Genomic DNA, 27,973 nt, shown 5'->3' with positions numbered 1-27,973 from the left:
CTGGCCGGAGAGGCCGTTTTGGGGGCTCTTTGGTGGGAGCAGCCACGCGACACGACGCTTGAGCTGCCCCCTCGGGATGGGCAGCAGCGGTCCCAGAAGGACGTGTGAGCAGCCTGGCTCTCCAGGACTTCTGCGGGAAGATGGAGCTTCCACGCTCAGTAGAGTCATGCAGAGACTACGTCAGCACAACTCTCCCTTGATTAATATCTGAAAACTTAGAAAGAATTGTGGAAAAAGGCCGCCAAAAGGGCATTGACGGTCTTTGTGAGCTGGTGGCGCACGCTTGGGCAGGAAAGCCGAGGTGCTGAATGGGTGCTGGAGCACAGGCTGAGCACAGATGCTGGGTGACATGCTGGTGACAGCCACGGAGACCCACAGTGTGGGTGCCATGGCAGTGATCCCAGGCCTGAGAGCCTGTCTGGTGGCAGGAGCCTTGAGGTGTTTTGTTTTCTCTAATGGAGTCTTCGGAGTCTTTCAGTGTAGAGGCTCAAAAAACATTTATAGAGCTGCAGAAGCAAAAAGCAAACCACATCAGTAGGAATGAAGTTCCCCTTTTGGGGGAATCTTTGGAAAATAACTAGGAAAATTCCATATGTCAGAAAAAATCCCCTAAAAAAAAAAAAAAACAAAACCACATCCCCGGGGCCTCCCTTGTGCTGCTCCCAGTGCTAACAGCCTGGCCTCTCCAAGAGCCCTGCATTACCCCATCTAAAACCTCAATTGCCCGTAGAGGAAGGGTGGCCCCCATGTTGCCAGGAAGCCCTGTGTACTTGCTCATTCTCTCTCTCTTCACACTTCCCCTTGCTCCGCGTCGGAAAAATCCAGACTTGAGCATACCCGTGCTCCGTGCAGAGGGCTGGGGGTGTCGCAAGCCGCCGCTGCCTCGCGGCACACCAGGCGCGCTCCGGTTACGCAAGGCCAAGCCAAAAGTGCAGAGGCAGCATCTGGCCTGGCTTCAGCACCTGGGACACCACAGGTGACCCTGGGATTTTGTGGGGCTGGCAAGTGTCACGGCCACCCCGTGGCACCCGTGGCACAGCTGGGAGGGCGAGCAGCGTGTCTCATCACTACCCCCATCCCGCGGTGAGGACCGCATCCTGCCGCGGTGCCGCCCTCAGAGGTGACAGTAAAGAGCTCAGCACTCGCAGCCCGGCGCCAGAGCTCTCCTAGGTGATGTGAACCCAAAGACCCTCCCCAAGGATCCGTAAGGATCTGTCTCCTCTCAGTTCTTCATGCTCTGAGCTACCAGCACCACAGATTTTCGGGAGCAGATGTGCAGTTCACAAGGTGTTTTTGCAAAAAAAAAAGGGCTGATGTCTGCTTCTACAGGCTCCTTGCTCTTTATTTTTATCTTACTGATAAAATCTTTACTTCTCACCTGCCTGGTGCTATTTTGCGTCATCTCACCATGACTTCAGCTCTTTGAAGAGCACCTCTCTGTTCCACATAACCTCTGGCCCTAGCATTCAGGCCTGCTGATTCCCTGCTGCCTTTTGATGCCAGGAGCCCTGACAGGCTGCCTTAAATCCTGGCACAGGCTGCTGGACGGTGCTGCTTCCTTTGGGTACATCTTACCCAAGTTTCCGCTTCTCATGCATTTCCCCTTTCTGAAGCTAAGCAAGATGCCCCTGGACTTTCCAAGCTTTGTTGGTTAGTAAGGGTGATGGAAAGAAATCCCATGGTGACTGTCACTGGCAGGCAGCTCTTGGCTGACACCAGGCTCAGCCCACCTCTGCACAGAGCTCAGTTCCCCAATTTCCTCCCTGGATCCTGTGTCCGGCTGCAGGCTCCTGACTCAACACCTCAGGGTGCTGCCACCAGTGGGGTCACGCCAACAGGGACCCAGGAACTGGATCCTGTGAGCCTGGACTGGCCACTGTGTGGGTCTCAGCATGTCCCCAGGCTTTGTGCTCAACCCTGGGGCTGCCTGTGCTGCCCTGTGAGCATCCCATCCCATCCCATCCCATCCCATCCCATCCCATCCCATCCCATCCCATCCCATCCCATCCCATCCCATCCCATCCCATCCCATCCCATCCCATCCCGCTGTGCCTGACACCAGGGCAGGTTCCTGGTGCTCCCTGTGCAGGCTGTGCCCCTTTTCTCCCCCCCTCCAGGCTCCCCCAGCCCCACAGGGCACTGCTGCTCCTCCCCAGCTCCCTGGGCACTGCCAGCCCCTGCCCCACCACCCAGGGTGTTTTTCTCTCTCTGTTTTGGGAAGGAAGGGAGACAACAGCTCTCAGGACACTGTGTAAAAGCAACCTTTTACAGCCACAGCTGTGCCAGGGAGGCAGCAGCAGCCCGGAGCAAGGTGGCACAGCCACGGGACCCCCCAGTCCCCAGCACTGAGGGACCCCAAACACCTTGAGGGAGGCAGGCGCTGCCGCTCCCTCCCTGCTCTTAGCCCTTAAAGCATCTCTGCTCCCTCTGCACCTCCCATTCCCCTCCCTCGTGCTTTTACCTCTCCTAATGCTGGGCCCCAGACCCCTGTGCCCCGAACCCAGGCTCCCCCTTGCTTCCCACCTGATGGACGCTCTGCTCCCAGCGTTCATCTCCCGAGCCCAGCATTTCTTCGCCAAGACTTACTCCGAGATCTGCAAGGATGCCAGGAGCAGCTTCGCCCAGCAGTGGCTGGGGTCTGCCCACGAGGAACAGGAGCAGAGGACACGGCTGCTGTGCCAGGACCGTGACATGAGATGGGCAGGACCCCGTGTGCATCACGTTGTGGGTCCAGGGCTGTCCCCAGTGGGCAGGGGGACGTGGGGCTGGCTGTTATGGGGAGCCTGTCAGCAGGAGGTTGAGAACAACTTCAGCTGGTGGCAAGGGTCCTGCACTGCTTGCTGCAGTGGAGGTTTACTGGGTTTGGGTTCAGGGCAGTACTGCCCCCGGCAGCACTCACACCCCCAAATATCCCCACCAGGACCCTCCTGAGCCAGGTAACCACCAGGGCCACCCAGGCACAGGAGCAGCAGCAGCCACTGCCCCGTGCACGTTGCCCCCTGCTCCATGGAGGATGATGATCCCCAAAAATATTTCATCTCAGGTGAGGCTGCAAGGAAGGGGATAGAGCTGGGATGAGAGGGGACAAGCAGGCTCCATTAATAGCCACAACTTGCTGGGGTCTGCCTCTAACCCCAAACAAGGATCTTCCTGGCAGCTTCAGCATTATTTAGGGTCATCCTTCAAGGGTGAGGATAGACCCGCATATGCACACATTTGTCCCTTGCCCTGTTTGGGGACACTGTCCTGATGGCATCTCCGCATCCCCTTTGAGGCAGGAGGTTTGGAGGAGGTGGGTGGGCACGGGGTGTCCCCTGGGTGGGTTGGGGGCTTGCAGCCCCTGTTACAGACAGCTCTGACCCACACAGGCTTCACAGGTTTGTGCCCCATGCCCAGTTCCTGATGGGGACAGGCTACCTCATCACCACCAGCCGGGCCCTGCTCGAGTTCAGCCAAATGACCCTGAGGAAAGGTGGCAGGAGCAGGACTGAGAAGGGTGGTGGGGTTCTCTCACCCCTGGGAAAGACCTGACCCATGGACAGGGGTCTGCTGCCTCGTTACACAGGCTAGATCCCAGGTGAGCACCCAGACACACACCTCCCTCGTGCAAAACATAACACTTTTGGGGTGAAAAAGGTGCCGCAAAGGTGCTCCAGGCATAGCTTTTCCCTTCTCCTGGGAGCTACCGAGGTGTAAGGGGAAGGGACAGGCTGCTGGGGCTTGCTCCCACAGGGCTGGGATCCAATGCTCTTGCCAGCCTAAGTGTAAATGCCCCAGAGCCGTTCCCTGTGAGGTGACCCACAGCCACTGAGCCTCGCAGAGAGGTTGTGCCAGGCCCTGGGTCCCCAGCCCCACAACCCATCCCTCGCCACCTCCATCCTGCACTGCTCAGGACCTGCTCCTGCTGCCCGCAGGTTACAATCCCCTGGGGTTGGGGATTCTCTGGAGGGGTGAAGAAAGGACCTCTGGATGACACAGGGATTGGATCTACCCCTCTTGGCCAGGTGGAGACCATCTCCTCCCTCTCCCATGGTCTGCCATGAGCCAAGGATAGCAGGGGACAACCCATCTCGCACTGAAGGTCTGCTGCTGGAGGCAGCAAAAACCACAGGTATCCCCCCAGCCCTTCTCAGGGACAGGCTGAAATCAAAAGGCTGGAGAGCAAGGGACCTCAATCAGCACCTTTTTTATTAATATGCATCATAAATAAAGAAATAAATAAAGGCGAGACACCTCGTTCTAATGGGGAGATACAAATTAAATATGGTGCGACGTCCGCTAAGCGATGTACAAGCAGGAGGTAACCTTGCAAGACCAGGGCCCCTCGCCACGGGGAAGCCAGCCCAGGCACAACGCCGTGGGCAGCACCCACCCGGCCAAGGCACCAAATACTGGCACGGCCTTTCATTAACACTGACCCCCACCCGCTGGGCTGGCAAGGACCCCCACCCCACCCCAAGAACATGGCAAGGCGCAGGGGTGGGCTGGCACTGCCTCTGTCGGGGAGCCCAGGACCCCCCCCAGCAGCCCCTTGTGCATGACACTTGCCCCCGACCCCACGCCATGGGGAGCATCCCCCCCGCCCCCAACCCCTATCCCCATCTCCCTGCTCCCTCTGGGAGCATGCCCTGCTCTCCCTGCCGGGAGCACGGCCCCCGTCTCCAAACAGCATCCCACCCCTAGCCCTGTCAGGGACCCTGCCCTCACCCCTTCCCCTCCCACCCACCTCCATCGAGCGCCCCAGGGCATCCGAGGCACTGCTCAGCGTGGGGGGCACCCCGCAGCCCCCAGCTCCGCACAGGGTGGCGCTACCCAACCCGGACCTACATCCACGCGCCTTCCTCACGACCCAAACACCCTCTCTCTGCACACACACGCGCCCCATTTCCCCTCCCGTGGCCGTGGCCGGGCAGCCTGGCAGTGCACGGTGCTCCCACCCCATGGCGATGACACCGGGGGGTGCTGGAGGCCGCGCTGCCACCCCCGGCAGGGGACAGCCAGCATCCTGCACCCTTCCAGAGAGAAAAAAACTGAGCCAGCGCCTGCTGGGATCCCCGCTACGTACAAGCCCACCACCTGCAGGTGCTGGAGGTTGGCGTGGGGTGGAGGGGGCTCAGGCGGTGCCCGGTGTGGCTGCATGCACGGCGACGCCTGGCAAGACGAGGTGCAGCTCGCGGAAGGCCCCGTGGCCGGTTTGGCCTTTGGCAGCTGCACGAGGAGGAGCAAGAAGGAACCACCTACGGTTACTGTATTCTGTAATGGCAAGAAAGGTAAGAAACTAGCAAGAAGCTGTGTCTGTTTTTCTGGCAGAGCAGAATATCCCCAGTGGAGCCTCAGCAGCCCACGGTACTGTGCTTGGCCTCCCGGCCAGGTCAGTAGTCCTCATCCTCCGGGTGGGTGACGTACATGATGGGCACCAGCCCCTTCTCGGGGCCGAGGCTGCACTGCAGCCAGTCACCATCCACCTTGGAGATGACCTGCAGAATATCCCCTTTATTGAAGCTCAGCTGTCCTGCCTCGGTGGCAATGTGATGGCAAAGAGCTTTCACCTCGCTGCAGGCAGAGGGAGGGGAGAAAGGGTCAGATCACCAAACGATGCTCACACCGCAGAAAAACCTCCTGCTGCTACACCCAGACCCATGTGAACCCCATCCCACCGTGCCCCCAGCCCCTGTGGGACAGCCACCTGCCACTGCTCACCAGGGAGGGTTGGGACACAGCCCCCGGGCTGGCCGTGGCAGCGGTGACACTTCAGGTGGCTCTGCCCGGGGGGCCTCTGGCTCAGGGGCTGCTTCTCGCCACATGCTAGCCCCAACCGTCTGGGCCACCAGCTGGAACACGGACTTGTCCAGGCTCAGCCAGCCAGAGGGCAACCTGCAAGAAGGAGAGAGAAGCAGGTTGTGGTGGGGAAGGCAACCTCTCATGGCCTTCGGGGTCTGGATCACGTGCAGCATGCACTGCAGCCCCCAAACTGTTTCCTTCCCAAGGGACCCAGCATCCTGCAGACACACCAGGTGTGGCAGACCTCCCTGCTCACCTCTGATGGACCACCACAGTGTAGCCCAGAGCCCAGCTTAACCAGCCCCGCCAGCCCTAAGCCACCCACATCCCTACCTGTTAGGTTGCCTGGCCTCCTTTTGCACCTTCCTGGACCCAAACAAGTGTCCCCACTTGATGGGCTGGCTGCTCTCTGACGCACTGCTGCTGCTTTCCTCTTGGGGGGCTGCTGCTGCTGCTCCCAAACTTTGCGGAGTCCCAGTCTCCTTCTCCTTGCTGTGCTTCAGCTCTGTGACCACCGAGTCTGGGGGGCTGCCCATCCAGAAGGGCCAGCTCCGCTCCTTGACCTCTTCACCGGCTGGTACCTGCTGGGGCTTTTCCAGGGGCTCTTCCACTGCTCCAGGACTTGGCCTGCTGGCAACCTTGGGCTTCTCCTCCAAGATGCCTTCAGCGATGGGACAGGCTTCTGCACCCTCCACCACGCCTTCACGTGGAGGTGGTGCCCTGTGGGTCTCAGCTGGCCTGGGGACACCACTCGAGGCCTTCTTCTTCTTTTCATAATGGATGAGCTTCGAGCCTTCAGTCGAGCCTTCAATGTAAATCTGAGAGCTCTGCATGAGCTGGTACCACCAGCCTGCCTGCTTGTCCTTCTTCCCCTCCCACGTGCTCTCTCGCACCTTCCTCCGCTCTTCCTCCCTGTCCCCATCTCCGGAGGAGGCCCCCACTCCCTTCACCCTCTCACTTTCAGCTCGTTCAGGGCTGTGGCCGGGCGACACGCCACCATCTCTGCCACCCACTTTGCATGCTTCAGGGGCAGTGCTGCAGCCATCGGGATCCTCGCTGCTGCCCCGCGTCCGCATCAGCTGCAGGGTGGAGTGCGCAGAAAGCAGCAGGTCCTGCTTCACACGCAGCAGCTCCTTCTGCTGCTGCTGCTCTTTGCCCATCTGCATCAGGTGGTGCTCAAACAGGAGGTCTAGGTTGAAGGGCAGCAGGGAGAGAGGCTGGAGAAGGAGCAGGAGCTCCTCGAACAGAGGCTGGCACACGCTGTGGGACAGGCACAAGAAGCCCACCGGCTGGTAGTGTGCCAGGATGATATCTGTAGGGCAAGAGGCAGTGGTCAGATGAGAGGCCCCTGCCACCTTTGCCAAGCCAACAAGAAGCTACTGGGGAAAGGAACTGAGCACTGGTTTCTGGCCACAGCTGTGGCTGCAGTGTGAGGCTCAACACTGGGGCAGGGAGCACTGGGCAAACTGGCCCAGATCCTGCTTCCTGCAGCCACCACCTGCCTGTCAGATTACCCACTGGAACGACCTCTGTCACAAATGCCAGGGGAGCAGGGTGAAAACAAAAAGCATCAGAGATGGTTGGCACACATTAAGATTCTCTTTTCCATCCCCCTGGATATGGGCAAGGAGCTGCAGATCTGGGCCAGGACCAGTGCCCTGCGGGGAGAGGTGTCAGGGACAGCTGAACGCAGCCTTCCAGGGATAACAGAACAGTATTTCTACCTGCAACTTTCATCCTCACTTCATTTGGACACTTGTGCCCTGCCCCACCACTAGCTTTGCTGTCAGGTGTCACTCATGTCACTCACAGCACAGAGTTTGGCATAGGCTTTGTGCCTGTTTGTCTGCAGTGAGTTAAATTTACGCCGCAGAGAGGATTTGCACTTTATCTGCAAACCCTGTGCCTAGCCTTCAGCCACCTGGCAGCCCCACCTCACACTTTCAGTTCTTAATGATGGCTTGAAACAGAAGACTCGCAACGGTTGTCTTCTGCTCCAGAAAAGCAGGGTGCTTCCTCTCGTTACACCACTCACTACAAAGGCAATCTGCTCCAAAGTGCTGACAGCACACACAGACCCAAGCAATGTCTGCTGTCAGCCCCCAAACCTGCCAGAAGATACTGGGCTGGACTTTGTGCAGTGCACGGGGCCCTGGGCTGACACACACACTGAGCCAGCAGCACTCTCAGGGAACCCAGCAGGTCAAGGTGTCTGCCTCACTGTGCACTTAGCACTTAGTCATGCTGCTTGCAGGCATCAGGCAGCTTGGTTGTTGCTGCTAGGTTATCTACACACTCCAGAAACACTTCTGGTTGAAAAGAAAAACAACTGATACTTCCAGGAAAATCTGCTGTTTGTTTGCCTCAAGGCTTTCCTTTCTAATTCACATGCCTCAAGGGTTTCAGATAAGCGTTCACACTTCCAGTTCTACAAAGCTCTCAGGCTCTGAACAGGGGATGCAGACATTTGGGGAGGGTTAGATCTGGTCTCCTGACTGAGGGATTTGTACTGTAGGATTTAGCCTTGGCTACTAGCTGTAGCTGGGAAGGACAAAGGTGGGCAGCCTCTCCACAGCTCAGGTGGAGGGAGCTGCATGGAGCTTTGATTTCCACCTCCCTTCCTTTAGCTGAGCAACCATCCAACAACATTTACAGCAGGAATGCAATAAAGTCTAGCAGAGGGAAGCAGCACAGGCTGAGAGACCACCAAGAGACAAATAGGGCCCAGAGCTTAGATCTGTACTGCACAATGTGCAGAATTTGGTCCTCTCTGCAGCCCACAGCCTCTTACCTTCATGGTTGTAGAGGTGGTTGAACCAGAACTCCAAGGACCGGATACTGTAGGAAGGGAACACAGGCAGGGAAGAAGAGAAAAAGCAAAAATCAATTTGTGCCCTTCTTCACTCCCATCAGCACGCACTGAGCACAGCCACCCAGCCTGTGAAGGAGCAAACCTGTTTGCTTTGCAATGTGGCATTGTGCAACTGTAATCCCTTAACAGCCAGGCTCCCAGCAAGTTTCCACACCGCTTAGCTCCTATATAAACAGCTTAGCTCTGCTGAGAAGTGTTTACATGGAAGCGGAAGATCAACTACAAACATGAAATCAGTGCATCAAACTTGGCCCAAAATACGCTGGCATCCTGTGCCAGCAGAAGAGAGCTGTCGGGAGAGCAGGGCATAGCTTGCTCCTAGGGGTCCCACAGCATTTGGAGACCTTGGGGTCTCCATTGCCAGTGTCAATGGTCTTGCTCACATCTGCAGAGGAACGGGGAAGTACCATCCTAACAGCACTCATCCTGTCACAGGCAAAGACAGAACACCACTGACTTTTTCTGTCTAACACAGTGTAGTATTTACACTCCTTATCCAAACTAGAAAGGTCAGCCTTGAGTCCTGGACCAGGGCAGGGCAATTTCCCTTTCAGAGACTCATGTGCTGGGATTCACTGCAGCTCTAGGAAGCAGCGTCACAGGGATTTTCAGGAGTAATATATGCATATGTTATGTCAATCCGTATATGAATCCTGACAGACAGACTCTCCCCACCTAGCATTTTGGGACCAGAATAAGCTGACAAAGTTCTTCAGTGGGCCAGCCCTTCTCAGTCCTGGCCTAGTAGGGGCAGGTTTTGATCCCTCTGGTGTTCCCTGAGGCTCTCAGCTTCTTCCTTCCCTCACCTACAGCTGAGAAGCTGCTTCCCAGGTTTCTTAAATCTTTTCATTGGCAACAGTGCCTGCTTGCAGTCAAGGAGCAGCACCTTCTGCCAGCCCTGGACAATGGCATGCAGTCAGCCCAAGGAGCCTGCTTACTTGAGGAGGCCGAAGATGAACGCGTTGAACCTCATGTTGTGGTTGGTGAGCTCCGTGTACTGGCTGATCTTGCTATAGAGGCTGTGCAGCAGCTTGGTAGAGGGGCCTGTCGAGAGAAGTGAAATGCTGGGGTTAGTTGTGGTCAGAAAAGCCAAAACAGCCTTTAGGCATAGCCAGAAGGTGTCTGAGCTCCCACGCCTACAGTGTGCCCAGCTACCATGCCTACAAGACCCTCCACCAGTCACCAAGATGAGTTCACTCCACTCCAACAGTGAGACTCCACAGAGGAGATGGGTTGCAGTCCTTCTCAGGCTGTCACTCCAAAATTTTGGGTGAGTTTCAATGCATGAAGGTGCCCCAGGGACCTGCTTCCCACAGTCCAGAGACAATCATGGCCCTTGTCTCAGAATCACCAGTCAAAAATAACATTGCATTTGTTGGTTATAATTTGAGGAGTTTGTAATCACAGAGACAACTCCAGAGCTGGAAATGTGCCACAAACAGGCTAGAAGGCTTCCCAGCCCTGGCTGTAAGCTCTCTGTGATGCAGAAATCAGTGTGAGCCTGCCATCTGTAACCTCAGAAAGGAGTTCTGCCAGATGGTAGCCACTGCCACAACCTGGGGTGCAGACTGGTACTAGCAGAGGGTGCAGGTGATAAGGCTGAAGATGAAGGTTTAGAAACAACCCAGAAACTCAGGGTGGCAGGAGAAGAGTTTTTTTTGTTTGTTTGTTTTTGTCTGGGCTTTTTTTCATTGCTAGGGCCTGTTATAAGAAAATTTGGACCTTCCCCAGCACCTCCCAGCCACAGCACAGCAGTACCACAGAGCACATCCTCCGTACCTAGTTGGGTGGATGCCTCCACCACGCTCCAGGGGATGTTTCTCCTCTGGCCAATGATCATGTCTAGGACGTAGGCCTTGAGCCCATCACTCAGGATGTCCCGGACAGCTGGGCACAGGTATTTCAGGATGAGATGTCCCACGTTGGGGCTCACAGAGCTGTTCCCAAGTTTGGCCTAAGGGAGAAGAGGCAACAAGGAGAGGGTTGGTAATTGCTCTATATGGTACAAACACATGCAAACATCTCCAGCCAACTTGCCTACTACAGTCACGTAGCTGGCAATACCCAGGCTATGATGAAGCTCAGCAGTTCCTGGAATAGGCAGGCTCTTCCTCTTCACCCCTGCAGCTTCATAAAACAATTCTGGGTTGCTCCCTGAAAGGTCTGACCCAGGCTGAGATAAGGCAACAGCATGTGAAGAGAATGTCCCAGTTTGGGAAGAGGATATTCCAGTTAGGAGGGATACCCAGTTCTCTTCACAGGTATACCAAGACTGTCTTGCTGGAGGAAGAAAAGAGATGGGACTTTTTCTGCTTCTATTTGCAAGCAGGAAGCAGAAAGTGACCTAGGAACTTCCAGCACAGAGAGGTTAAGGAGCACTTAACTCAGTGATGAGCTGAGCTATAATTCCTAGGGATTACTATAAATAAACAGGATGAGGGGAAAATGGCTGGGCAGAGCCCAGGCTGAAGTGAGGAGGCATGTAAGAGCCCAGCATCAGCAGGGAGGGACACATCCTGCTGCATGCAATCCTTGAGATGCCAAGGGTCAATCCAAAGGGGTCAGCCCCGGGCCGTACACATCATATTGGTGGTCCAAGGCAGCTGTATTCGGGCACAGATTTTACCAGCTGAGCTGGAATTACACTGGCCAGTTGGCATGGGTCCACAAAGTCCTGAACTCAGACTGAACTTCTGGGTCAGGAATAATCCTGCCAGATCCATCATGCGTGGGAGCATCATGCACGGGTGCTGCCTTTTGACAGGTGAATGCTCAGCCGTTGGCACTCTGACACAAAGAAATCCCAGATCAAAACCATAGCACTGTCTGGCAAGTAAAGTAATGGGTGAATGTTGCAATTATTCCCCAAACCAAGACAGCAGACATAGGAAATTCACAGTGAAGTTTTCAAAAAGCTGTGGAAATCCAAACAGCTCACGTTACGCTGCACAACAATCTCTGCCTCAGCAACAATTGTAATTAGGGGCAAATTACCCTGGGCTGTGAGATAAGACTGAATTGACTTGGAATCTGTCCTAGTCAAGTTTCTCCTTGGGGATGGCACTCCAGGGGAAGTTGTCATCTTCAAACAGTGTTACATTGCTGCCACAGAGTCCCTGCAGCTGAAGGATACTGTTCTGGTTTGAGAGGAGGCACCACAAACATGCTGAGCATCACAGGACTGACAACACCATCTTGGTCAAACAAGCAAGATTGATCTGCTTGTGTTGGTCCAGAAATGAGCAACGAGGGGAGCACAAGCCAAAGACAGCCATGGGCCATCAAGATGAACTCTGAAACCAGTGGGTATGTGGTATGGGCCATAGGGAGAGACCACCTGCCCCAGATGAACAATGATTAACCTTTTTTTTTTTTTTTTATCATTATGGAGTCCTGTCATACATCAAAGCACTGCACTGTGCCCTGCCACCAGTGCCAGAACACAATCTGGAGACAGATGGAGAAAGGAGACATAACTCCCCACTGTATGAGAAAAAAGAGCCATTGTACCACATCAGACCAGAGGTCCACCTGGCCTGATATTCTCTACTAGGCAGAGTATATCATGCAAGTACATAAGAAACAGTCAAACGGGAGCAAAAATATATAATACTTCCATTTAATAACGCTGTTCCAGCCTACAGCTAGGACTACCTAAGGTGGACATGATTCCCTTGTGTGTAGTAGACATCAATGAATTTCTTTCCCCAGATTTTTCCAATTAAACCCACGTAATCTTTTGGCATCCCCAATATCATGCAGCAAGAACACATTTACTGTCTGCTGCACGAGATAACATCAGGTTTCTTTGTTTTGTTCTTGGTACTACTAGCTTCACTTGATGCCTCTTAGTTTTTGAAGGGGAAAATAATGGAGAGGCAATATTTCTCCATCCTCTCTACATCACTGATGATGTGGAGCAGACATACTGAAAGCAGGACTTACCTTCACCCCTGGATCCCTGCTGGTTCCAAAGTGAGCCACAATCAGGTCGACAGCAGTGTTGATTGCCTTCACCAGACCTAGAGGGAAAGAGAATCAGAGGTGCCCGAGGGTCTTCTAGGACAAACCCAGACCAAATGCTTCACGAAGAAATCAGGCAGGGGTATTTACAGGCTGTGCCAGCACATGTAGTCTTTCTGAGGACATGATCAGCTCACGTAGTCTCTCTGAGGACATGATCATCTCTGCATATAAAGTCTGTCCTAACTCCTCAGCAAATCTATCCCTGCTGGTTGCAACACTCACGCATCAGCCTGGCAGTAAGACAAGCTCTAGAAGTGGCTGAAAACATAAGTGGCTGATAAGACATCTTGTCAAATATTCCTAAGGGACATGGAACATCACCTCCACTGCACCATCCCCTGTGGGAGCAGAAATGGGGTCTGAGGCAATGACAGGGCAGAAACCATGCATTTGGCAGGGGCTAACAATGCAGTGGTGGGTAATCTGACATCTGCTCCAGCACAATGCAAGAACACAAGTGGAACAGGGGGGAAGGCCCTCTAGGAATCACCATCACATAACTGGTAAGGGCATGGGGACCTTTCTGCACATCACTTGCCTCTGACATGACACAGAGGCAGCTGCCACAATCCCATCCCCAAGTCTGCATCTAGTATGGGTCCTATCACTTTCTCTTATCCTTTGATATAAAGATTTCAGTATAAAGACCCAACTGACCTTTTAACTAAATCACACACTCAGGCCAACACCTGCAGCTCCACACAGATTCAGAGGTCTACCCTTTATACTGAGTCGGGGTGGCTGCATGCTCTGCCTTAGGGCCATGCTCCCCTGCCTGCCTGCTCTCTCCACACATTCTTGTGGACTTAAGGCCCTTTCTCATTGTTAATTCCTGGGACAAACAGCTTATATATACTTTGTAGTATGTGGCGAGGTGCAGAGAACACACGAACATGTCATGGAAACAGCTGGCAGTCCGGGAGGGGCATCTAATTATGATGCTACAGCAGAGAAGAGCAGGCAAGGAAACCATTATCTCTACAGAGATGAGGTGAGAGAGAGAAGCACCGTTTGCCTTATGCTGTGCTATGCCACATTCTCCCCCACTGCCACAAGGGACACACGGACTCACCCTTCTTCTGCAGTAAGTCGATAGAGATGGACTCCGTGTTGCCATCCGGGGAGAGGCAGAATTCAGCTGGGGGCTTCTCAGCTAGTGAGAAGTAGTCAGGGAAGAAGTCAGTGTAGGTAAGCTGGAGCTGCCGCATGGACTGTCCTGCAGGGCCAAGACAGGAGAGAGAAGGGTCAGCCCCAAAGCCTCTCCCACATCATTTTTCCCAAAAGCAGGCTGCACCAGCAGGAGTCTTCCTGCCTCCCCGTCCAAGACTGGGAAAGCAAGGCTATAGGCTTCCTACTCTCCCAGTCATGTTTTGCAACATGTTCAACCCTGCAGCTCACCCAACATCCAGCTCCAGCTCAGCTGAGGACCCAGGGGCACAGGAAGGTGCTGTGGGAGGTACACCTGCATGGGCTGGTGCTAAAGAAAAACTCACTGTGGGTCAGAAGAAGAGCAGACTGAGAATCCCTACTTGTCTCTTACAGGCATCGACAGGCAACAAGCAACATGCCTTCTGCCTGGCCCCTGGGACGAGCTCTATTTCCATGGGGAGACTCCTGCAGGAGTCCTGAGCTACAGCCCAACAAATAGCATGTGAGAGATGCTGGGGCAGATGGGCAGCCACTGGGACACAGAGATCTCCAAGGGGCACAACCCCTGTGTAAGATGTGAACTACAGGCTGGACACAGGCCTGGAGCACTTGCTGAGGTTTCAGCTGGGCTTTCAACCCAGCCCAGAGCCAGACCTGACAGTTCTCAGCTCACGGGGAAGAAGGGAGGCTCCACACCTTGTACCAGCCAGTAAGGCAATTTTCACCTTCCTCTTGCACCCCTCAGCCCCACTGTGAGCAGATGCCTTGATATTCCTGCTCAGAGCTGGCAGAGCAGTGACGAGGCCTGGAAAAGCTGGGACATTGTACCTGAGCCCCAAGGCCACCCCCAGACCCCGCTGCAGAAGGGCGGTGCGCACCGTTCAGCTTGCAGTGGAAATTGTTGGCGTTGAGGGCGCTGGGGAACTCAAAGATGGGGTTCCCCCGGTTCAGCCGGGGCTCCTGCTGCCTCCTGTCTAGGCTGCTGGCTAAGCCGGGCAGCCCCGAAACGCGGTCCAGGCCCAGGGGGTTCCTCCGCCTGTACTCTCGCCACTTCAGCGCTTGAGGGGAGAGGTGGTTTGCTGCAACGCCACAGGCAGCGTGCACCCGATGAGAGGACGCGAGAGGACAGGAGGACAAATGAGGAGAGAAGGAGAAAGAACAGAGAGAGACAAAGCAAGTTAGTTGCAGTCCAGCAGCATTTCAGGACGTTAGCACATATACACAGGGGGAGGTGGAGGCCACAGCCTGGCATGGCAGGGCAGAAGCCCAGTGGCCTGGTGGCTGCAGGCACAGAGGGAGTGGGTTCAGGGTGCCAGCACCCAGCATGGGGAGCTGTAGGATCAGCATCCCTCTCACAGGAGGCACTCAGGACTGGAGGGACATGCTCTTAGTGCACAGCTTTGCAGGCAGCGATCACAAGGGGCTGCTGGACGCTGCAGCACCCAGATGCAGTTTTGGCTCAGGTTGTTGCTGTGGGAAGGGAGGTGCTACAGAGGGCAGCCACAGCCAAGGAGCTGGAGATATTCCCCCACCAGCACGTCCTGGTGGATGGGTACTTACCATTGAGGGGCCGCATTCCCATGCTGCTCAGGGGACCAGAGCTGCTGGTCTCGCTGCCACTCCTCCAGTGGGGATCTGCATGGGCTCCAGCTCGGCTCAGGGGCACACCGCCCAGGGAAAGGGGCAGGAGGGACCCACTGTGCAGTCGGTACTCGGAGAGATGTGGGCTTGGCTCCAGCGGTGCCTCCTTCTTGGGAACCAGCCTGGGGTTCTCCTTTTGCCTCAGGGCATCGGCTTTGGTGGCTTGGGAGAGTTGCGTGGCACTGACAGCAGGGGAAGACCTGGTAGGGAGCAGGTTGGCAGAGATGGGGCAGGACCTGCTCCTGGGCGGCTGGCTCTCTCCAGCTCTCTCCGCGGTGGGTGAGGAAGAGGAGTCCACACTCTGAAAGAAAGGCACGTTGCATCGCACGGGGGAGTAACTGCCCAGGGGGGACGGCCGGGTTGTCTCTGGGGCTGGCTTCTTCATGCAGCCATCGTTGAGGGAGGCAGCTCCATCCGCTGAGCGCTGGGTCAGCAGCGTGCTGTGGGCTTGGCTCCCCACTGCCTGCTCCGCCAAGGCCTGGGAGCTGGAGGAGATCTGCTGGCTGGCAGCCCGGTTGCTGGACAAGCTGTAGAGTTGAGAGAGGCTGGAGGCAAAGTGGCTGTGCAGAGCACGGGCCTTGGGCGGCTTGCTGAAGTGGTGCTGGAAAACGAAGGGCTGGATGGGCAGAGTCGTGGGGCGCTGGTCCTTGCTGTAGCGCACCACGTGCTTGCTGTCTGCGCCGCCACCTTCGGGGAGAGAAAGGGGGACAGCACGTGAAGGTGGGCAAAGGGACAATCATCATGAGCTCGGTGGGTCACGGGCAAAAGGGAACATGCTCTCAGCTGCGGGAGGAGGAGAATGAGCTAGATACCAGTGACAAAAGCAGAGTGGTTCAAGTCCAAACCAGTTACGTGAGCTGGCAGGGTAAGGACATGTAACTGCTGTACCTGTTCCCCCCTAAGCACACAGCTCCCTTCCTCCCTCTCCCTGTACCAGCCCCAAGTGTTCTCAGTGAAATCAGGCCCACAGCAGAGTTAGAAGCTTCCAGCCCTGGAAAAATGTTACTCTGCCCCAGCAAGTGATGGACAAGGATTTCCTAAGGGTGTGTACCAGGCTGATCTCCTATGCATGCATGCCTGCTGCTCCTGATGGGGCCACGTCCCAAGGACACAGCTAAAAGGTGACCCACTGTGTGCACAGTGCACAACACGCCTGACCAGGTTCCTTGATCACCACCCACACTGCACGGGCGGGCAGGTCCTGGCTTACATCCCTGCCACTCCTCCAGCCCACAGCAAATCCTGGGGCAAAGATGCTGAGGGCCTGTAGGACCTCTCACAAGCAGACCACCAATGTTACCTACTCCCCATGGGGTATGCCAGCCTTCTTTCCCTTTAGCTTGCCTTTAGAAGAGGTTGCTTTCCCTCTGGTCCTTTATGAGACCCTTTAGGCTTGCATGTTACCCTCGGTTGGAGACATGTAATACCAATGTCAGTGTGGAAAGCATTTCAGGTTCTACAGGCTTTCTCACAGAGGCAGCTGGGGCAATTACCCTGGTAATGGCCATGTGCTCCTCCAGAGGAACCTCTGCTGCAGGCCTATGCGCTGTGGAAGAAATGGCCAGGACACTACAGCAAACACACAGAGCTCCTCTGATCTCCGTAGGGCTCATACTGTAAGTGCTGGCAGAGACAAACCTCCATGAGCCCTGCATCAAGCCGGGACTGTTGGCTATGCCACTTGCCTCCTTGCCTCTGCTCCATATGGATCCAAAACAGAAAGTCTAAAAACCAACCCATGGTTCCCTTCCCTTTGTCTGCTGGGAACATGGCTCTATGGAGCATCTGTAAATCTGTCTTGGGAGCTAAGGGCGGGTCATGGGCTGGAGGACTACTGTGCCCTGAAAGGGAGTCAGAATGAGACAATCCTCCAGGCTGCGCAGACCCTGAGTGCTTATCCTCCCTTACATGATACAGGAGGTTTGCACAAATCCTCAGTTTTCTAAAGAAATAGGAGGACAAGACACTTGCACTGATCTGGGTCTGCAATAAGCACAGCAGGGCTTTGTCCCAGAGACCAGCAGACCAGGAAACTGTGCAGGCTCTGGTCTCTCATTGCCATGCACGTTCCTCTGCTGCTCCCCTCTAGTCCCCAGAAAGCTTTTCTGGTTACTTCTCCACTCTGCCTAGTTTGGCTCCTTACCGTCTGCTCGGGCTCTAACATCTCTTTGTCCGTGGCCACTGGCAGAGCTACCTGAGAAGCTGGCATCTGCCTCCGTCAGCAGGGAGAGAGAGGCTTGCTCACCTGCCCCGTGCCCACTGGGGACGGTCTCAGTGGAGCCGGAGTCTTTGGTGGAGCACAAAGCCTGTCTGTCCCCAAAAGGGTGATTCAAACAGAAGCCCTCGCAGCTCCGGTTCAGGCCGTGGACGAAGGGCATGGGTGGAAGACTCTGGCTGCGGCGAGCTCTCTCTTCAAGGAAGGTCGGGCAATCCCGCTGCGTCTCGGGGATCGGGGAGAACTCCAAGGAGGAATCACCACTGGACCGGAGCGGCGGGGAGGTGCCATTCTTTTTCCTGCCCTTAGCAAGCTCGGCGAAAGATGTCACTCGCTTCGGGGGGGAGCTCTGGATGGGTATCGCTGGGCTTTCACTCAGCTTGACCGGGCAGCTCACCATGCGCTCCAGAGAGCCCAGCCTGCTGCTAGGACTCCTGTCCAGGTTCTGATCATAGCTCCGGGAGCGCTGCCGGCTCGTGTTGAGGTTAGGTGGCGACACGTTCACATAGACCTGGCCCTCAATCATATTCTGTGTGGCTTCTCCCTTTGTCTCCTCTTCACTGCACTCCACGTTGCTTTCTTCTTGCCTCAGGTCAGGCCTTCTAAAAAGATAGTATTCAGTGGGCTGGGCTGGGCTGCCTTTGGTGTGGTCTTCTGAGCAGCTAGTTATGGAAGATCCTGCCGGGCTGGGGGATGACTGGGAAGACAAGTCACATGTGACTAGCTTATAATAATTCTGAGTAGCAACAACAAGCCGCGCTTGGCTCTGGAAGCAGGCAGTGAGGTCTGAGCTCTCTGAAGTGCAAGGCTCACAGTGGAGGTGGTAGGAGTTGCAGTTAGCATCCAGGACAGGTGAGGAGGAGTGGTGACACTCACACGCCTTCCCTGAACTCTCCGGGTGATGCGACTCGCATGACATCTTGGATTCTGTGGGCGATGAATGCAAATCCAGGTAGAAAGCTCCCGTGTCTGAGTGGCTGCAGAAGGAAGAGTCGCAGGACAGGTTGGCTGAATTCAGGTTAGATCGAGAATGGCCGTTCATTTTGTTGTAGAGAGCGCTGAAGTTCACCAGCACCCCATCGGAGCTGTTGCAGGAAGAGTCGCTGATGTAGCCCATCTGCTGGTCAATCACTTCAGACTGACTTGACGAGCTGTAGCAGCGACAGCGGTGGAGCTCGGAGCTGGAGCAGCTGCACGTCCGGCTGTGCAGGGCATCCTGATTCCTCAGTGGTTCACCCGTGTTTTGGTTCCACTCCTGGTCGCCACCATCAAAGGAGAAGTTGGAGGAGCTGCCGCGATGGCAGCTGCATTCATCCAGCTCCATGCGCTCCGTGGCCTGGTGGCACCGGTTGGCGTTGTTCCTCTTCTGGATGTCGTCGCTGCTGATTTTGTCCTCCTGCCCATCTACCACACCGGACCGGCTGGCCATGTTCCAGGATTTCACAATTTGGTTGGAGTCGTGGAGGTGGAAAGGAGGCAAGGCTAGCTCGTGCAGGTGAAAGGGAGGTTTGCCAGCCGCAAGGGAGTTGTGAAGGTGGAAAGATTTCTGACCCAAGTCATCCCCAAAGATGCTGAGGTCTTCTCCCTCGTTCAGTAGGAAAGGGTTGTGTCGCTTGCTGGCACTAGCGACAATCAAGTCCCTCGCTTTGCCTTCTTTGTTGTCTGAGGCCTCTGCTGAGCTCTCGGAGGTCTGGAGAAAGCTGCTGTACACCAAGGAGTCGGTCTGTGAGAGGTCTCTCTCTGGAAGGGCAGAGGTCCGTGTAACGTTGAGATCTGGCTGACAGAAGGGGTTGGTCCTTTTGTTCACGGAGCAGCACTGTCTGTCTGGGACCTGGCAATGCACCAGGGGAATGTGATGGACAATCAGCGTCTCGCCAGTCAGCTTTGGTGGACTATCCATGGTGAGGAATGCTCTTCAGGACATCAGTTAAGTTGGTGCTACCCATGGGCAGGTAGGGCTGCGCATGAGAGGCTGGTAGGACACTTCTCATGGGGGAATTCAGATACCTAGAGAGAGACAAAAACACAAAGAAAGTCACTTCTTAGGAAAGGCAGTGAATATTTAAAGCATCCTTGGTTTGACTGAAGACTTCATGACCTAAACAGAGCAGTCCTTGTCAGCACAACTACCTGAGCAATCTTTCTTCAGGGAAAGCATTACAGTGAAAGACAAACATGTTGCTCTCTCTCTGGACTCCAGGAACAATGCTTGTGCTTCCAGATGACCTCTTTCAGACTTACCTGGGGTAACTGATCTCACTCGAGTGGTCAAAGGACACCACAGGCTTTGTGTCAAATGAAAACCTCACTGCTGATGGCATTGCAGACTCACAGGAAAGCAGGCAGAGCACAGGGTCTGAAATGAGGAGCTGTGCTCTGATGAGGGCAACCCATCTTCTCACATTGGATTCAATATCTTTACCTGCTTTTAGGTATCCTCAACTTTCCCTTACAAACAAGACCCTTCACTGCACTGCAGCACTACAGAGACAGAGGTCCAGGCACAAACTGGAAAGCAGGAACAGACTAGAACAGAAAAGAAGCAACAACCATCCTTCTCCAAAATCCAGGAGGCCCCATGAGCTCCTGAACTCCTTTAATGGTGCCCAGGGAAGGAGCCAAACTATTCAACTACTTAAATACACGAGGGCCTCTCATGTGAAAAGGAGTAGATGGAATCATTGCCATCAGAGAGGCAATGGGGAGCAGCTGCTGGTGGTTAAATAGGTGCCATGCAGCACGCTGCCTTCTGCAAACCTTTTGCTGGTGGCTAAGCCTCACCTCAGGATGGTTCCTCTTATGGTCCTGGGTGCTTAGTTTGCAGTCCCCTACTGCTCTGTCACTCTGTGTGTGACACTTACCTGCTTATCTGATTATTTACTGCATTTCACTGCACTGTGTTTACTGTACTGCTGTAACAGCCCTTTTGCATTCCCTCCTGCATTTCAGAGGAACCAATGCAGAGAAGTTGGGGGAGCAGCTAGGGCACCAAGGAGGTGGAGAAACCAGAAAAAAAGACAAAAACACGTTGACCCAGGGTGACGCTGAGGGGAATTAGGGCTCTCATATAGCAGTCCCTAGCTCTGAAATCCCCAGCCCAAACACCGTTGGTCAGCAATCCACATCCCATCCAGGCATCCCCAGTGCTCACAGCACCTTGTCACCACATACTGTGATCTCTGGACACCAGGACCCTGGGTCTGTTGCCACCAGGGACCTTCAGACTCTAAAAAAGTGACTTTTATGGTTTCTAAATCTTTATCTACATCAACCCAGTGTCTGTGACTATGGGCTGATAATGGATTTGGACCAGAGCCTCAAAGGCACATGGGAGCGCAGAAAAGAAATTGAGAAATGTAGGATAAGTGAAGTCAGAGCAACAGTGTAAGCAATGAGACAGCTTTACAGGAAGAAGATCAGCAGCCTCAGTTCTTCCAGCTTCACGGCATAAGAATAGCAATTAAAAAATGCTAAAATAAAGCTGATCAAAAGAAGTACTTTCCTCCCACGCACAGTACAGATTCTTACTGAGACAGGAAGTGTTGGCAGAAAAAAAAAAAAGAAAGATGGAAACAGACCTGGTGTTTACAGTAAAAACCCAATGATGTAAAAGCTAATGCTAACGCTAGTGTTAGTGAGCTGACAAGCCTTGTGGATCAGGCTAGACTCTACCAGAGACCCATGTGAGGGGCACACACCCCCTCATACCTGCTTCGGCTGTGGTGTTTCAGCCAGGATTAGGTTCTGAAGTAGAGAGGTCACCTGGACCACATGCAGTGGGTTGTCATAAGGCCCTAAATTCCCCCCACCTATAGTCTCTTCATGCTTATAACACCCTTTGCTGCCCTTTCAGCCACTCCTCTGTCTCCTTTCCCACAGCCCTGCAGTGGCTGAAAGGCATGAGTCCCTTCTCAGTCATGTTCCTGGGAGGAGATCTCGCACCTCACGGCTTCCCACGACCACATTGTTCAAGAACCACCATCAGCCACAGCAGCTCCTGGCTCTGTGCCTGGCACACACACACTGAAAGTGGTGTCCAACAGCTTGGGCAGTGTTCGTGTCCCATTTTGATCCTTGTGCACTGTTGATGGTACTTGCAGCACCCCTATTTATCCTGTGCCTCCCCCAGCACTGTGGGAAAAAGCCAGCCCTGGTCTCCCGGTGCCTTCTTGCTCATTCAGACCTCCCCTTTCCTCACTACGACCCTGTAGCTGGGTTTAACACTTAGATGACATCTCTCCATAAGGCTTTGCTGTATTTTGAGTATTGCCGGAATGCAACAGCGTGAAAAGCATCATTTTGAGGCTCCAGACCGTGACAACTAAACACCTCACTGCTGAAGCACGGGGCCTCTGCTGCTTCTCACCCTCACCCATCTGCTGACCAGCCCTGCCAGCAGCACGCGCTTCACCTCGGTGCAGATGCTGCTGTGGGAGGACAGGGATTGCAGAGGCACACTTTGACATTTCACAGCGAAATGTCAAGGGAGCTTGCGTGCTCCCAGCTGTCCCTCTGCAGCCCTGGCTGCAACACGCAGCGCTGCCCGGCTGCTTGGTGTCGGTGGCAGCTGTGATTCATGGTCACAGATGCTGCAGCATCTCTGCCTGCACCTACACCCTGCTCCCAGCACCAGGCTCTGAGGTCCAATATCAAAGGGGGCATGCTGCCAGCTCCTGCTGGGAGCCATTCTTCTGACAGCTGCCCTAGGGATACGCATGGGTTTTGTTTGCGCGTCCTCCTGTCCTGGGGATGCAGGGAGGTTAGGCAGTGGCACTGCCAGCTCAGGGACTGCTCATTTCCCAATCCATTCTCCCTGGCCGTACCATCTCTTGGCTCTTCCTCCCTCGTTCTGGAAGACTGCAGAAGGATCCTCCCTCTTCTGTTTAGGGTATGGTAAGTTGAGATCTACACTAGGGTGTAAAATCCAGCAAGAAGAGTAATTTCAGATTCTGCTGGCTTTGATCAGCTCTCTGTAAAGCCATCACACCCCTTTGCAAGGAGAGATTTCCAGAAGTAGGGATAGGTAGCCTGTATCCAGACACTTTAGCCAAATAGGTTAATTCTTCTTATTTATCACTCGCAATAGCACAAACCCACAGAGTGCTGGAGTTTTCTCAGTCCTAAACACACAACAGCAAACACAGCATCACCCAGCAATGGAAAATGGAAAAGTGTGTCACAGCAGCACAAGGCTGGGATGCAAGCAAGGAGCACCGTGACTCTAGATGCATCAGCACAACACCCATTTTGATCGCAAATGTCAAAATTCTTCACCTGCTCCCTACTGACACCATCTGCTGCTAAAGGGGGGAAGGTGGGTTGTTTATTCAGTCAGCTCTTTCTTGAGGTGCTTACTGGTTATCTGGGGAAGGCACCTCATTACCCGGGGATTCCTCAGGCCAGACCAGGTCTGAGCACTACACAGAGGCCTCCACCTCTCTCCTCTCCTCCACCCTCAAAGGCTGAGGATGCTGCGCTGATTTGAGGGTTGTCAGTGCAGCTCCTTGGCCTCCGCAGCACAGCTTCACTGTAACACTGCTGGGAAGGTGCAGAAGCCATCTGGGCCTTTCCTCCACATGCTGATGGTGAGGTGTGGTGGTCACAGACCCCCCAGGCTTATCCTGTTATCTGTTAGCACTCTGGGCACACTTTCAGAGTTCCGTCACTGATTGCTTGAGAGCCTGCTCTGCTCGATGCTGGCCACTGCATGCAGAGCGTGGCTGGGTCCAGAAGACAGTGACCCAGCTTTTCTCACAAGATATAAGGCAATAGCAAGGGAGGCATGCAGAGATTTAAGAAATAAATGTGATTTAAATGCAAAAAGACTGTGCCTAGAGAATGGAGGAAGAAGAAGCAGGAGCAAGATGATCAGGTCTGTCAGTTGGAGGAGCTGCTGGAGTTTTTGGAGGCTGGCTTTTCTGAACAGATTACTGTTTTTACAAATCTCAGCCCCTTCATCTGTGAAATCAAATGCCCAGTATAAACATTTTTACCTGTGATGGTTCTTGCTGCCTTTTTCTGAATGGCTATGGTTTCAGTCATCGTCATCTTCCTCACATGAACCAAGATCGAGCAAGTGACTCAAGGGTGAAAGATGGAAAAACGGGGTTAAAAGCTGGGCATTTAGTTCCATAGATGAGCAGGCAAAAATCCTTTTGTATTGGAGCTGCTTGTTATTTCGGCATCGTTCCACGTGAATCCCTGACTCCTGCAGAACATTTGCACTGACACAGCTGAAGAAGCCATACAGCTCTACAAAACAAGCATGAGTAGAAATGCTGCAAAGAGCAGCACCTCGTGTGAGCTTGCAGCCACGGGCACAATACAGAGATCTTCTCATTGCTCCATGAGGAAAGAGGGCTCCAGTTCACTGCCTGTAGGTTTACCTCCTGGCAAAAAGGCTGTGAGAAGAGTTGAAACCAAAAGTCACCCTCCAGCCACCCCACAGGACAGGCAGTGTGGGGGTTCTCAGGGCTTGGGGCAGCTGCTCACTGGTTCTGCCACCAGTTTCCAAGATCCCAGTAACGCAGCTCATCCCTGCCCCAGCTTTGTCAACCCAGAAGCTGCCAGAAAGTACTGGTTGAAAGCACTGAATGGTTAAAACAAAACAAAACAAAACAACTCAATAGGAAAATTCCAGCGAGCTGGAGAGCATTCAGGGAACAGCGTGATGAAGACGGAGCGAGGGGCACAGGGTGAATGGCCTGGGGACAGAACTGAGCTATCCAAGTGAGTAAAAAGAGAATGGATTTGAGGACTTGGGAAGCCCGTAAGCTGTAGTAGGGTGGGACTAGCTAGTGGTATTTGTTTGGACATCTGCTCATTTATTGCCACTTAATACTATTCTGCCAAGTTCACGCCTTCATTAAATGATTTAATAAATTATCCAGCATGTTTAATGAAAGAAAAGGTGCAAGAGGAAATAGCAGTTGTTCGAGTCACCCTAAGCCTCCTGCTGCCCTTCCCTCCCTCAGGGAACAGGGAGCAGAGTGAAGGTGGTCTGCTTGGTTCCAGGGTGAATATTCCAGCACCCAGTGTTTCCAGGGCACTGCCACAAGATTGAAGGACTAGATACTTATTAAATTTCTGCCTCAAGTCAGGCTGGTTCCTCTTGTGGTCTTGAGCAAGTTCCTGAAAAGACCACTTTCTTTTCCACAGCAAGGTGCTGCCTGGGTCAGAGATTTTTTGCAGAGGTTTCCAGGACAGCCTGACTAAGTCCATTATTAACGTATCACTACATCCCAGATCTATATAGGATTATGATGCGTTCAAAATGGAAATGGCAGCATGTGATGGTCAATCACAGCCTTGTGCACGTGACAGCAAGGAGCTGCTCGGGTCAGGGAAGAGAAGCTTGCCAGCAGAGATGACAGGGCGAGCAAGATGAAAGTAATAATAGGTAGTGCGTGCGTGCCTAACGATGACACAACTAGGATGAGCAGGTACTGCCTCCTAGTCAGAGGAAAAGAAGTCCCAGCTGTTTGGGGCACTTTGAGTTACAGAAGGCGTTAACAGTAGCTCAGGGAGCAGCTCCATGCCAGCCACCACTGGACAGTGACTGAACCAGTTTCTCCCGTGTCTGTGCTCCTTTGCTCCGTGACTCACCAGCTGGCATGTGGCACTCAGCAGGAGCCACTTGCAGGCCGTGACTCAGGGACATGGCCCCGGTGATCTGGGTTGGAATCTGCTCCTCCTCCTCCTTCGGCCATCCTCTGCCCCAGCCCCCACCACATATGCTCCTAATTACCATATGCAAATCTGCAGAGGAGAAAGAGACTCTGATGTTAATATCTCACTGAAATTGCTGCTGAATTAAACTCCAAGCACAGTAAATCCTTTCTTATCGCAGACGCTGTAGTGGCAGCAGCAGGAGGAGGGGCTGCATTTCCATAGCATCTTTCAGCCTGAGCACTCTGAAAGCATATCTAAGATTTTGTAAGAACAGAAATTACACAATTCCTTCCTGAACCATGGATCCAGCTGGGTTCTGGCGCCTGGCAGCTACATGATTCCCAAAGCCCTCGAGAACCCTTGCTGAAAATAAAAAAATATCCAATAAGCAAATTAAATTACCGGGCAGACTCAGTAGCTCCGATGTCAGGCTGAACCCCTCCGTGGCTGCAGTTTCTCCAGGGCTTAGCCACGAAGCAGGGCTGTGACTATCAGCTGGCTACTTCATGAATATGCTCTTTGTACAGACATGATCAACTGAGGACCACGTCTGTGGCTTCATGGATCAAAGCTGATTCCCTGACTTGTGCCTGGAGGCACACAGGATGGCAAGGCTGTTCCCAACACCTCTGTGATATGGCCACATGCAACTGTGAGCAAGCAGCCATCCTCGCTCAGGTGTGTGCTGCAGGGGTGAAGGCTCCTGAGGTCACAGCAAGAGGCACAGAGGGCAGAAATGCTTCATATGGGTGGGAACATTGCCAGCACTGGAGATTTCAGAGGTTGCTGGGGATGTGAAGCATCCCTAGAATTAATAGGTCACAAAACTCTCCCACTGGGCCCTCAGGACTTTCCTAACATTTCCTGGAAGATGGCTTCAGACAGCTCGGCTTTGCTCAGACTGTGACAAAGGAGCTGTCCTGCTTACCCAAGGGTTATGGGAGGATAATTTCAGAAGTTTTGTCTGCACAAAGAAAGCAAATGAGGACAGCTCCATCTCAAGATGGATCTCTAGACGCCCTATCACCTTCGTGACTTGGGGAGAAGAGATGAGCTAAGCCCTAGAAGTGACAAAGAAGGCCTGTCTTCACAGGGAATAAGATCTTACCGCAGCACAGGTCAGCACAAACATACTCACAAGCCACTCCATGGCTGCATGACTTCATTATTACTTGCTGTCTATCCAGGCTGAGACAGCACTGCTTTTCTGTCAAGACCATGCCTGGCAGGAATCACAGCTGCAAAGCAAGCCTGAACCCTTACTGCAAAGCAAAAATATCAGCAACCAAGGATGAAAATGCAAGAAATAAGGTGCTCAGTCGTAAGACAGCTCAGTTAGAGAGGCTGTGAAATTATGCTTACTGTTTAACCCAGAGCTCCACGTATATACAGATCACTCAGTGTCAAGTGAAAAACAACCATTTCTGGGACAGCAGATTTTAGGTGTACAACCTAGATATATGACATTACGTTACAGATGTTGCAACACAGCAAAAGCAGAATGGGCAGCAAACGTGGATAGGATATTCAGTGGAAATTGAAGAAAAAAAACATGGGGAACAAGTTCTTGAAACAACTAAAATATTACTCCCACAACCCACCAAAAAAAAACAGCTAGAGATGTCAAAAAGCCCTTACAGAATAATTTTCACGCTTGAACACAGTGGTGGTATGATGGTTTGTTACAGCAGCCATGTGAATAGAAGCAATGCAGGTATGGCGTTACCGCACAGTGATGGGCATCAGTTCTGCCAGCTATCCAGAATACCTGCGTTTGCAGAGCTTTATTATTTTCAAATTATGCAATTGTACAACAAATTTAGTACATACTGTGTGCAACCAGATCAGAAGCTCCAAAAGCAAACACAAACAGAAAAACATCCCAGCAGCAGGCTGGTTTTATTAGATGTTCCTCCACACACTGCAAATCTAAATGGTTTTTCAAACAGCAGCTATGTCCAACAGCTGAGTCCTGCCCAGACTGCAGAAAACCTTAACCCTTCCCAGCTCCCAGCACATATTGAGACCGTGCAAGATTAGAAACTGCTCTTTGCCCTACACAGCAGGTCTTGATGTGACCTCCCTGCCCAAAACAAGTCTACCAAGAATGCTGTTTTTTTCCAAGAACTAAAAAATCTAGGGCAACTGTTGCCACTAGCTCAGAAACAGAGGGAGGAAAAAGAAGCATCGGACAGATGAACATATTTAGCCTTCATGGATCAACAGCCTCGGGGAATTTTTAATTTCAGCATGGGAGCACAGAAGACTGTGGACTGAATCAGATGGCCAGTACTGCCTGGTCCCTCGCCTTTGGCAGCGGAGTTCAGAGGCTCAGCATGAGGTGTTATAACCCCAAAGTGGGCAAACGAGCAACTGGCTGTTCCATTTTCCCCCTTCAGACATGGGCAGCCTCCACTTGAGAATACTTTATGTCTAGAAGCAGGTTTCATAATCCTTCCATAAACAGCTAGGTGCCCTTACAATCATAATGCTACATATTCTTGATATCCCTGATAGTGTTCAGATTTTTTTTTCTTTTTTTTTTTTTTCTGAACCTTTGGACCCTGCAACATCCTGAATCACTGAGCTCTATAGGTAATTACATGCCACAGTGGTAG

General features: G+C 53.4%; 1 protein-coding gene across 5 annotated transcripts in view; it reads right to left on the bottom strand.

Moving 5' to 3' along the window:
• Positions 1-4,742: 4,742 nt before the first annotated feature.
• RUSC2 (RUN and SH3 domain containing 2) overlaps positions 4,743-27,973 on the bottom strand; it is a 53,722-nt gene continuing 30,491 nt past the window's right edge. For 3 of the 5 annotated variants that reach the window (XM_084304911.1, XM_084304912.1, XM_084304910.1), the window contains 11 exons: positions 17,613-19,691; positions 15,389-16,156; positions 14,707-14,907; positions 13,752-13,895; positions 12,599-12,675; positions 10,433-10,607; positions 9,592-9,697; positions 8,573-8,619; positions 6,115-7,093; positions 5,701-5,874; positions 4,743-5,553 (listed from right to left, as the gene is read on the bottom strand). In XM_084304911.1, the coding sequence (XP_084161037.1) occupies positions 5,373-5,553; positions 5,701-5,874; positions 6,115-7,093; positions 8,573-8,619; positions 9,592-9,697; positions 10,433-10,607; positions 12,599-12,675; positions 13,752-13,895; positions 14,707-14,907; positions 15,389-16,156; positions 17,613-19,584 (4,824 nt within the window). In that variant the 5' untranslated portion in view covers positions 19,585-19,691 and the 3' untranslated portion in view covers positions 4,743-5,372. The remainder of the gene's footprint in view (positions 5,554-5,700; positions 5,875-6,114; positions 7,094-8,572; positions 8,620-9,591; positions 9,698-10,432; positions 10,608-12,598; positions 12,676-13,751; positions 13,896-14,706; positions 14,908-15,388; positions 16,157-17,612; positions 19,692-27,973) is intronic. The other 2 variants (XM_084304913.1, XM_084304914.1) reach the window with 2 other exon arrangements.

Source organism: Netta rufina (genome assembly GCF_964035555.1).
Source record: "Netta rufina genome assembly, chromosome: Z".
NCBI classification, from domain to species: Eukaryota; Metazoa; Chordata; class Aves; order Anseriformes; family Anatidae; genus Netta; species Netta rufina.
The sequence above is the reverse complement of the archived record's forward strand: the minus strand, read 5'-3'. Positions and strand labels throughout refer to the sequence as shown.